Raw genomic sequence first — 12,760 nt, 5'->3', positions numbered from 1 at the left:
TAAAGACACATTCTGCTCACTAACTAGGAGTTTTTGTTAGGTCAATACACGCCTAAGATGTCATTTTTCATGAGCAACACTGTATTGATCACTAACTGTGTGAACAAAGAACAGCTCTCAAGCATACTAAACACCAATGACCAACTGCCTACTGGAATAATGAAGGTTTCTTTATGGACCGCATTTTGATCACTTGGGAGAAGCAATCACTACTTTATAGTGGGCTGTAATGATTTCAAGTGTAATATCTCACTTCACCTTGTACAATTTATAACGTTGGCATTCTGCCGTTATTAGCGCATTGCTTAACAAATCAAAGAAGTAAACAACAGTTAGCCAAGATATGGGAGCTCTTTTCCTTTCCGTTTTTTTATAATACCTGCCACACTGCTTGTGTCATGTTAATAGAAACTGACAATCACAGCACCCACAATGATTCAATTTTCACTTTCACAAAAAGAAAACCAGACTGTCTGTGGGTTTGGTGTTCAGCAGGAGGCAAAACCTTGTTAGTGGTCTGGCTGCGAGACTCAAAAGCATTCTAATCCCCCTGCTTACATCACCGGGTTTTGAGAGAACTGTCGGGAGGCGGCAGTGTTCTGCTTGGCAGGTTGCGCAGGTCCTGAAACACACAGTGTGTGGCAAAAATTACTATTGGGACAGTAATGCATTAATAAGTCACTAGAAACTGCTGTCAGGTAGAACCACTGTACTGAACAACAACCAAAAGCATTTCTATAAGTATTGCATATTAGTGCAGGTTATGGAAACTATATGGACACAAGTTCAAAATCCCTTTCGTATCTGCAGGAATTTACACTAGATTATAGCACAACAGCTGTAGGGACCAAGATTAAGTTTATTCATTGGGGATGTTTATGACTGTTTATTCAGTGTGAATATAGAAAATTGCAACGCTCTCATTTCATTCTTTTCAACAGAGCAACCAAAGGAAATAGAAAACTAGCTGAAGAAATTAATAAATTTTCACCACAAAATTCAATTCACGTCACTGTAGAAATGAAACACCAGAAAACATTAACAAAACTTTATACAATGCTGAAATTACCAGGAAGCCAACAATTACTAGTGTTACCATCCATAACTTCTTGCTATCCAGATCAATATAAGAATGTTTAATCACATGCTTAAAGACCCAATGGATACAAGTGAAAGATATAAAGAAACGAAAATTGTAAAATCAGCTGCCTCCAGTAATTAATACAATCCTGCTGTAATACATTAACTAAACCAACCAATTTCTGGACAACCACCCACAAACAGGAAGACCATCTTTGTAATAAACACTGACCTTCCTTATGGAAGATTTCATACCAAATTGCCAACCTCTTCAAGTTGTATGACATAAAAATAAGCTTCTTCACAACCAACAAAATACAGAATAATATCATCCACAGTACTGAAAGCACTAAGCAAGAATATCAAATGTCAGGTATGTCCAGACTTCAGCAATCAACAAACTGGTAGAAGCACAGGGATGCACTCTGTCTTAACATCCAGAACAAATCCGACTTTGCCATAATTCTTGCCCAGTAACTCATTCTGCAAACAGTGTAGAAAAGAACAAGGCAAGAAATTTGACTTTCTTGAAGGAATTGAAATATCTTTCAACACAGATACAGCACCAGTCTACCTACTCAATGACAAATCTTGCCTTCACAATTATGAAGGCTCACTATTTAAAAAACAAACCTGCCCACTCTCAATCTCTCTTTACATCTTACCTACATTGATATCACTATAAAAAATATACCAGAAAATAAATCTTGTATGATATATCTAAGCCTTCTACTCTTGTTTTTAAAAGTAAAGTTCATGTACATATCAAGAGCTGCAAATATTGGAACTTCACTCTATTTTTGGGCATTCATGTTCAGTTTTGGTTAAAGTATTTAGCCACACATTACTTTTATTATATGCAAACAAACACAAGAAAATTGTCTCTGAGCAAAGTATGTAAGATCTTGATAACACGCATCAGTTGTACAGTGCATGCCGGATGCTGGCTTAGTAATCGATTGTGCCTCATGGGCTTGACTATTGTCTGAAGTAGCGATGGAAGGAATTAACACTGTGAATGACGCATCTTTTCTGAGCAGCCACTTTGTAGCAATTCCGGACATTCCAAGTGTATCATTGTCCATCGGAATCCCCAATGGACAGGATGCTTACGTATGTGTCACCTTTCAGGGTCATACCTAGCCATATCACTCCAACTGCATGCCTCCTACACCATTACAGAGCCTCCACCAGCTTCTACTGTCCCCTACTGACATGCAGTGTCCATGGATTCAAGAGGATGTCTCCATGCCTGTACATGTCCATCTGCACGACACAGTTTGAAACGAGACTCGTCCAACCAGGCAACGTGTTTCCAATATCAGTGTTGATGGACCCAGGTGAGGCATAAAGCTTTGAGTCGTGCAGTCATAAAGGGTACACAAGTGGACCTTCAGCTACAAAAGTTCATATCGCTGATGGTTCACACTCTGACACTTGTTGATGGCCCAACATTGAAATATGCAGCGATTTGCACACGATTCTTTTCAGTTGTTGGTCCTGTTTTTGCAGGATCTTTTTTCGGCTGCAACGATGTCGGAGATCTGATGTTTTACCAGATTCCTGATATTTACTGTATGCTCATACGGGAAAATAACCACTTCATTGTTACCTTGGAGATGCTTTGTCCCATTGCTCGTATGCCCACTATACCACCACATTCAAATTCACGAAAATCTTGATAAGCTGCCATTGTAGCAGCACTAACCAATCTAGCATCTGTGCCAGACACTTGTTGTCTTATATAGGCATTGCCAACTGCAGTGCCATATTCTGTATGTTTACATATCCCTGTATTTAAATATGCGTGACTGTGCCAGTTTTGTTGGCAATTCACAGTATATACATATCCTGTGAGGAGATAGTGATATATTACCAACTGCCGGCACAACCAATCCACATGCTGTGATGGAAGAGGTACATGATAGTGAATGTGTTGTGTTGTGTTGTTTGGCGGTTGATGGTATTCTGGGACCATTTTCTCCTCAGAAAAAAAGCAGTTACCTTGATATGCTCAGGCTGTCACTATGACTGGCTGACTGCCGAGACACAGTCTTTTTCCATTAATATGGTGGGCTCAGGCTGTGGCAGATGTTGCGGACCAGGTGTTATGACGTATGCTGACTTGGCAGGGGTGGTCCTATTCCTTGGTGTTCTAGGCCACCAGGCATTAGAAACGTGGATTTGTTTCTATGAGCATATACCAAGGACAGAGTCTACCAGACAGCTGTCAACCACTTCTAAAATTTAATGAACAAAATCATTTCCGCCCTTGCCACCGGTGATGCAGATATAATGTGCTGAATGTGGATAGATCCTGATAACAGACTGGAAATTGTGCCCACCACCACTGGTGCACACATGTTGAAATTGATTAACCTGCATAAAAACTTTGTGATACTATGTCACATAAGGCAAACATGGTGTGAATACCTTAGGTCTAATTTGTTTGGATGCTGTAACACATCAGAAGTGTTCTGTAACTTTTGAGACACTGTGTATATCCTCTGCCCATTGCACGTTAAAAACCTTATTCAAGTCACCTACTGTCCAGTTTATGTGGTATTTGCTCCACTGACAAGATGTACATCTTTATGCCTCGGTAGTCTTCTGCAAGGGACCCATTGCATGCAACTTGCCATCACAATATTTTGCTGAAAACTAGTACACATGGGTCTGCAGCGATTCCTGGTGTGTTTGAGACTGACTGTCAATGGCAACTTACAACGTTCATCTCTATGACTAACTACGAGTTAGGATCTTAATGTGGCCACTTTTATTATTATGCCACATTATGTGGTTGCAAGTGATACAACATTCCTTGTAGACAAGCTGGATAGTCTTCACTGATGCACCAACAAATTGGGCAACTTAATTCACTGGCACATCCAAAGATAATAGGTCTAATCTGTGGTTTCAATCCATTGTACTACACTGATTCCTTATAATCGACTGGCACATACACACCTCTTCAATGATGTGGCTTATGTCAGCAGTGAAGGCTCAGATAACTGGCAGGTATCAGTTCTACAGCATTTCAAAGGGGCCTGTGTGCTCTTTTAAGATGGTGAACTTATAAGGCTGTTTACACAATTTTTTAAGTACACTCTAAGGAAAGAAGAAAGTTGCACCACACAGGAATTATCCAAAGGGTTGAAATGAGTAAATGTGCTGTTCATGTGCAGAGAAACAAATGATTACAATTTCAGAACACTTGGATGAGTTATTCAACAGGAAGAGCATCACAAACTGAGGGAGTCATTAATGCATTGACAACCTGTAGCCCATATGCAAGCAGTAATTCAGTTTGATATTGGTTGATACAGTTGTTGGGTGTACTCCTGGGGGATATCATGCCAAATTCTGTCTAAATTGTGGACTGGAGCACTGAAATCCCAATATGTTTGGAGGGCCCTGCCCGTAGCACTACATTCTCAATTGGGCACGGCAGGTCTCGGAAAGCATAAAGACGAGCAGTAGAAGCTCTTCTCATATGCAGGTAGGCATATCTGACTGAATTGTTAACTCAACATCGTCTGCAATGAAGGGCAATAAAACGGGGTATAGCACATTGTTGACATAGCACTGTGGATTAAAACTGAAGGGATCTTGCTACGAAACTAATGGCACCCCAGACGATTCCTCTCGATTATCGGGTCATCTCCAGGCACGTCTTTGGACTGGAATCTCAATGACGGGAGTGGATTGGACTGAGACCAATGGTCAGCAAAGACATGTCTGGAGCTGCTTTGGACAGCAGTGTGATACCAACCTGACTATTGCCTGATAACCAGGAGTGATTGACTGGGATTCCATTTGTATTTTGTAGAAGGACCTCGTTTTGGTTTTTTTTGTGACGGCCTTCGTAGCGACAAACACCGCCACACTTTTAGTAGCGGGCCGACCGGTCCGCTGGAACAGTGAACAGAAAGATGAAAACCCAAACACTCGGATTGAATGAAAGTCGGTACTTATCTTTATTACGAAGATATAGAAACACAGTGGAGAACTTTGTCTCTACAGAAATCTGTCTAGTTCGAGTCGGGGCAGCTAGGTCAGCGTCGGCTGACGACAAATAACAACTCTGCTGCGATGTACCCACACTGACTAGCAAGTACACACTGCGGTGGCGAGTATACAACTGAGCGGCAGAATCCAGAACTGTCCTAGCGCTCGCGACTCCAGCGCTTAAGAAGCCAGAAGCCAGCGGTGGCGCGCGCAGACTTGCGGCGATTTCCTGTATCGCTGGCGCTGCTTATGCGGACGGCGTCCGGACTTTGCTGCTGCCAACCTTTTGGCAGCGGGCTCGGGTGGCATTACTGGCTAGGATATAACACTCCTCCCCCACAAATCGCCGCACCGTCGTTGAATAATGACGTGGCGAGCGTCGACGGCGGGGGAGGTGTCAGGCCGCAGGCGTAGCAGAAGAGACCGGGGCGGAGACTGTTGTCGGTGGCAGTCTCCGGTCCGCACCCCAGCATTGGCTGCGCGGGGCCTCGGGAAACACCGACTGAAAACCGAGGTCAGGGTGCACGCCTGTGACCACGGGTGCAGCTTCTGGTACTGGACGCGACGGGGCGTCGGGACCCACGAAGAGAGGCAGCGTCTCCTGACGCTGCGTCGACGGCTGCTGAGTGGGCGCCGCACAAGGCGCTGCGGTGTCAGACTCCTTGGGGGTGCCCAAGGAAAGCGGCTGCAGGACAGGCTGCACAGCCACCGCTTGGGAAGGCGGCCCGGCTGAGGGGTCGACGTCCATCAGCTCCGAAGGCGGCGGCGACTGAAGAGGGACCGCAGGCGCTGGAGCGACCACCCGGGGCGCTCCCGTATGAAGCTGCGCGGGAGGCATCAACGGGACGGGCTGTCGGCGTGGTAGCGGCGACGGCTGCTGCTGCTGCCCTGGGGGCGGCAGCGAAGTCGGAAGGCGCGGCTGGAACCCGTCGCGGATCAAATCTGTGGACAAAGAACGAGCGGCAGAATCCGGGCGGCCATCGCGGCGCAACTGGTCCTGATGCCTCCTGTGTACCCCAGTAGCACCTTGAACAGTATAAAAACCGCGACCCTGGACACTTATCACGGTACCACGTTCCCAACGATGGCGACCGTGATAAACTCTGAAAAAAAACGGCGTCATTGCGCTGAAAACGCGTGCGATGCTCAGAAGCGGCGGGTCGATCCGGGGGGTGCAACAACCGTAGTAGGGTGCGATGACGACGGCCGTGGAGAAGCTCCGCAGGCGAAGGGCCGTCGCGTGGCGTGGTCCGGTACGACGACAGGAACGTGATGAGGGCCTGCTGACGAGAGAGCGTAGCACGAAGGCGGTCCATATGATCCTTGAATGTGCGTACAAAACGTTCCGCTGCACCATTCGATTGAGGGTGGAACGGCGGAGTAAGAACATGGCGAATGCCATTGGCAGAACAAAAACTTTCAAATTCAGCAGAGGTAAATTGTGGACCATTGTCAGACACAAACTTCTGGAAGACCCTCAATACAAAAAATTGAAGTCAACGCCTGTATAGTTTGTGCAGACGTTGTAGACTGCATGGGCACAACAAACGGAAAATTACTAAATGCATCTATCACGATGAGCCAACGAGAATTCCAATATGGACCAGCGAAATCAATATGTACTCGCTGCCAGGGACCGGCAGGGCGTGCCCACTCAAAATAGCGTTGAGGCGGAGCAGCTTGGTGTTCGGCACACGTCGAACAATCTGTAGACATCTGCGTAATCTGCTTATCAATGCCGATCCATGTACAATGACGGCGGGCAAGCTGCTTGGTGCGGACCACTCCCCAATGACCTTGATGCAACAAGTCGAGGACCTTGGATTGGAGCACTTGGGGAACCACGACACGAAGCTGGTCATTCTCGGTGCGTAACAGCAAAACTCCGTGCGAAACAGACAACAGATGACGTTGCGGATAATAGCGACGAACCACAGGATCCGATATGTCCTTTGCCTTGGACGGCCAACCACGTTGAACAAAACGTAATAGTAAACTCAGATGAGGATCCGTAGCTGTCTCACGTGCCACCTGACGATAATCAATCGGAAAATCCCGGAGGGATTGGTGCTCATCGGCGTCAATCTGATGGCAAGAGTCGTCAGAGGAATCGAAGACATCATCCGCAGCAATCAGCAATCTAGAAAGCGCGTCAGCGTTTGCATGCTGAGCCGTAGGGCGATACAGTATCTCATACTGGTATTGTGATAACAAAAGAGCCCAACGTTGTAGTCTCTGAGCTGTCCGCTGAGGAACTGGTTTAGACGGATGAAACAGTGACGTCAGGGGCTTGTGATCTGTTACTAAATAGAATGGTCTACCATGGAGGTAGTGATGGAATTTTGTGACACCGAACACAATAGCCAACGCTTCCTTGTCCAATTGGCTATAATTACACTGAGCTTTGTTTAGCAATTTAGATGCGAACGCAATAGGACTTTCGGTGTTACCGACTCGGTGAGACAACACAGCACCGAGGCCGAAAGAAGAGGCATCACAAGCTAACACCAGAGGCTTGTTAGGGTCGTAATGGACCAGACAACGATCACTCAATAAAGCCTCTTTAAGCTGCTGAAAGGCTGATTGGCAATCAGCCGACAACACAAACGGAACATTCTTACGGCGGAGACGATGCAACGGTGCAGCAATCTGTGATGCATTAGGAATAAACCTAACATAATATGTCAATTTGCCAAGAACTGCTTGCAATTCATGCAGATTGCGAGGGGCGGGCAAATCACGAATAGCTGCTAAATGTGACTGGGAGGGATGAATGCCTTGAGCATTAATAACATGTCCCAGATACTCCAACTCCGTAAGGAAAAATGAACATTTATCGATGTTGCAACGTAGGCCTGCCTGAGACAACACTGTAAACAAACACTCCAAATTACGGAAATGTTCAGCAGGCGTCCGACCGGACACAACAATATCGTCTAAATAGTGGCAACACGATGGCACATTAGCCAGAAGTTGTGACAAAAAACGCTGAAAAACAGCTGGAGCTGACGCACAACCAAAAGGCAAACGCAGAAAACGGAACAACCCCAACGACGTGTTTATGACAAAATACTGTTGTGATTGCTCGTCGAGGGGCAACTGCAAATATACTTCACGGAGATCAATTTTGGAAAAGAAACAAGCTTCCCCTAACTTATCCATCAGCTCGTCCGGTCTAGGCAAAGGAAAAGAATTAATGACAGTCTGAGGATTAACTGTCGACTTAAAATCAGCACACAAACGTAACTTGCCAGACGGTTTCTTTATAATAACTAAGGGCGAAGCCCACTGGCTCGCTGAAACGGGGTGAATAACACCGTTGTTTTGCCAACGACGAAGTTCATCTTCTACAGGTGCCCGGAGGGCGTGAGGCACTGGACGAGCACGAAAAAATCGAGGCTGAGCATTATCTTTTAACGTAATATGAGCGGCAAAGTTCGCAGCACAACCTAGTTCGTCTTTAAATATGTCACTGTATCGTTTACACAAATCGGTTATGCTGTCTTGAGGAACAACAACAGAATTAAGTTGCAGCACATTGTCTTGTATAGACAGGCCAAACAAGTCAAAACAGTCTAATCCGAAAATGTTTACACTGTAGCGCGGACCACTGTGAATGAAACTTTGTATTGCCCCGGAATGTGGCTGGCACGCTACATACACCTAACACAGGAATGTGTTCGCCACTATAAGGAGCCAAAGAATGTTTTGCCGCTGAAAGTTTAGGGCGGCCGATAGCCGCATACGTAGCACTATTTATGAGAGTCACAGACGCACCAGTGTCTAATTGAAAATTGAAGATCTTATCCTGGATGCGTAGCTTCACAAAGAGTTTATTACACTGTCTCTGGATCGGTGCAGTGGAGGCGGAAGACATAAAATCAGCGCGTTTAGCGCGTGTTCGCTGCTTACGACAACTCGTGGGTTGGGCGGGTGGAACAACAACTCCCGCTTCACTTGCAGTCTGTACATTACGTTTTACAGCGTTTGAATTACGCTTGGGTCGCATAGCAGAGGGCTGGGTGGGTGGCTTATTGCGAACAAGTTTATTACCCACACTAACCGTGGAAGAATCTTTAAACGCGACCTTCCGGGCGGGCTGGCTTTGAATAACATGAATATCCATGGGCTGGGCAGCACTAGAATTGTTCTTGCGTTTACGCAAACACAGTCTGGATGTGTCCTTTCCTTTGACAAAAGTGACAAACCGCGTTTCTTAACGGGCAACGTTCACGAGGATGAGCAAGAACACACTTAGGGCAAGACTTAAGTCTATCATTTTGCACACGCGGCTGACGAATATGTTTAACATGACGCGGCCGGCTAGTGTTTACAGTCTGACTCTGCCGGTGGGGCCGCGGGCGTGACATAACTTGCTTAGCACAGGCAATTTGAGAAATACATGCTGATCTAACTCACACTCAGCATAGTCAAAAGTATCTTGGGCTTCAATGATGTTCATCACAGTCTCTAATGACGGGTCAGGCAACTTTAAGATAGCAGCACGAATACGAGAATCTGCAATGTTTTGAGTAATAGCGTCTAGTAACATGACATCACTGTAGGAAGCTCCACACACACAATTAAATCGGCACTGACGGGTGAGGCCCCGTAAATCTGTTAACCACTGTTTATTAGATTGATGTGGCAGTTTCCTTAATCTGAAGAACTTGAATCTGGCTGCTGCCACATGAACTCGCGACTCGAAATACTCAGCAAGCTTGTTAACAACAACGTCATAGTCTAAAGCTTCTTGCTTGGATTCCGGGAACAACTTACAAAGTAGTCGATAGACTTCCACGCCTGCAGTGGAAATTAAATAAAGCTGCCGATCATTACCTGTGATTTTGTAGACTGTCATGTGCGCCTGCAACTGCGCGAAATATTCTTGCCATTCTTCTCGTGCCGCATCAAAAGCACGGAAGGGTGGTGCTGCCTGTGCATGTTCCTTTTGTGTTGGTGGATGAGCCGCTTGTTTGGCGATTGCTTCCACCAGACTGTGTATTTGCTGACTCTGTAACAAGATCAACTGTTGTAATTCGGCAGACATAGTGAACACAATGAAACCAGCCCCCAAAATTCTATCTCAAGAAACAAGTTGAACCAGACCTGCACACGAGTTCGGAAGTCCTCGTCGCCAGTTTTGTGACGGCCTTCGTAGCGACAAACACCGCCACACTTTTAGTAGCGGGCCGACCGGTCCGCTGGAACAGTGAACAGAAAGATGAAAACCCAAACACTCGGATTGAATGAAAGTCGGTACTTATCTTTATTACGAAGATATAGAAACACAGTGGTGAACATTGTCTCTACAGAAATCTGTCTAGTTCGAGTCGGGGCAGCTAGGTCAGCGTCGGCTGGCGACAAATAACAACTCTGCTGCGATGTACCCACACTGACTAGCAAGTACACACTGCGGTGGCGAGTATACAACTGAGCGGCAGAATCCAGAACTGTCCTAGCGCTCGCGACTCCAGCGCTTAAGAAGCCAGAAGCCAGCGGTGGCGCGCGCAGACTTGCGGCGATTTCCTGTATCGCTGGCGCTGCTTATGCGGACGGCGTCCGGACTTTGCTGCTGCCAACCTTTTGGCAGCGGGCTCGGGTGGCATTACTGGCTAGGATATAACAGTTTTCATCTGTGGCTTTCTTACAGAATTACAGTACGCAACAATGTTCCAAGTCAGGGCCCGCCAAACGCTGCACAGTGTGCATACGTGCGGAAGTGCTGCGCACGTGTGCGACGGCGACATCTGTTATTAGACGTGTGTCCTAAATGAACGGCGGCGGCTCCTCTTCCCTGTTTATGTGCTACAAGCAAGAGCATGACATACCCAGTCTCGTTTACCCCTGGTGACCGTAACTTTGACAGAGAAGTACTGAGAAATGGCAGGTACTGTGAAAAAGCAAAGAACGGAAGATCTATGTTCTCAGTCGTTTCGATCAAGCATCAGTGATGAAAATCTCCCGTGGCTGCTTGCGTTTGTCAATGAGCCGTGCTTTTGTGCCCGATATTAACTATATCATTTCTCATGACCAGTGATAAACGTGTTTGGATTTATTCCTTTCATAATTAAAAATTATTGTTTACTAACTGTGCATTATTGCCTCATTCTGCTCCGTGTTACATTATTATCAGGAAAATTGGTCATTAAACCGATTGTTGTATAATTACATTTAGGTTTTTTTTTTTAATGTGTGAAGGGCTACGCTCAGCTGCAGTCGATAAAACATAACAAGCATCTAATTGTCGGTTATTATGCAGATTTCAGACGGAACTGGTGAAACATATAGCAATAATGGTACAGGTCATCATCGAGAGGTCTGCGGTTGTCATTCTGTTCATCGGTCAGTGAGACAGAAATTATGTGGGTGTAACTGAGGGCACCGAGAATTAGTTACAGGAAACCTTGCATTGGTTTAATGTTATTTGAAACCATGACTAAGGTTTGTTGGAAGTCGCTAAGTGCTCTCTGTCTTAAATACTAGATCAAAAACATTACGCGTATTTACGTGCCGTCAGTCAAGCTGCCTTAATAAAAACCCACGGTTGCTAATTGTATTACTTGTCTTACTGGGTTAAACTGTTAACATAAATACAGAGTATCTCAGCTAATGGATAAAGCGACATCTGTGGATTGAAACATGAACGCTGACGGCTGCGGCGTGCACGCTGTGACCCGCAAGTTGCACGTGTGCAGGAGCACCGCACGCGTGCAGAATTTCTGGCCGGCCCTGTTCTAAGTACCATTCTGTTGCCTTTCATAGCAAGCCATCCTTGTGAGGAGTGGCCCCTTATATTGCCCCGGTGTATCAGGAGAGTGACTCACGCCTGTACAGTGACAGATGGTCTGAAACAGTTCAGTCGGGTAAGTAGTTCTAATTTTCACCCACCAGAGTCCAGTAGTGCACAGACTTTCAAGAAACAGGTCAAGAGAATGTTTTTGGGAATTTTTCTGTTTATTTCTTGATGGCTCTTTTGTTTGTTTATGTTTGTACAGTTTTGTATAAGCTTATAGCAATGTGAATTAGGTCTATAGTAAATATGTAGATCGTTGTTCTACTGATGTACACTGTACAGTGGGGAGTTTAGTATCATAATATGTTAAGTAAGTTTATGGTGAAAGGAAAGCCAATTTGAGTGCAAATGAAAATAGTTTATACTTTACATTATTAACAAAGTATCTGAATGTTCCATATTTATTTTGGGAAAGTACAATTTGAAAGTGTGTTATTTGTTAGTCATGAAAAGTGCGGACTAACGTGGGAGAATAACGTTTTTCTATTAGCCTTAAAGAAAACTGACCAATCTGAAAGTACCCTGGTATTTTTTATGCATCTTTTCTCTTGGAACTATAGAATCATTACGGCAGTGTAAGGATTCAGAGCCCTGCCTTTCAATGGTATGGTCACATGTAGTATGAGCTGCAAAGGAAGTTATAATTTGCCAGTTTTTGTTGTGCTACATGTTTCGAAAGTGTAGGCATATATTATTCTGGTGTGTTTTTTAGAAAGTTTGATTTTCTAAGTAACTTTGTGTATGAGAAAGGACAGTAATTCCATGTGGCAGATTGGTGACTAAAACCGTCAGTGCATTGCACACTGATAATCTTAATAGCATGGTGCGCATTTCCATTTAAGAACAATCCGTGCTTAGTAGCTCTTCAGATTTCAG

The 12,760-nt window shown here is 45.2% G+C and overlaps 1 protein-coding gene across 1 annotated transcript; it reads right to left on the bottom strand.

The window, feature by feature from the left end:
• Window positions 1–5,485: 5,485 nt before the first annotated feature.
• Window positions 5,486–9,550, bottom strand: LOC126214903 (uncharacterized). Its single transcript, XM_049941546.1, has 2 exons — window positions 9,508–9,550; window positions 5,486–6,030 (listed from the first exon to the last, which is right to left on the bottom strand). The coding sequence occupies exons 1-2, from the start codon at window positions 9,548–9,550 to the stop codon at window positions 5,486–5,488; spliced, it is 588 nt and encodes a 195-aa protein (XP_049797503.1).
• Window positions 9,551–12,760: the final 3,210 nt, after the last annotated feature.

This window comes from Schistocerca nitens, chromosome 12, assembly GCF_023898315.1.
Source record: "Schistocerca nitens isolate TAMUIC-IGC-003100 chromosome 12, iqSchNite1.1, whole genome shotgun sequence".
NCBI lineage: Eukaryota > Metazoa > Arthropoda > Insecta > Orthoptera > Acrididae > Schistocerca > Schistocerca nitens.
Note: the sequence above shows the minus strand (reverse complement) of the source record. Positions and strands in the feature narration are given on the sequence as shown.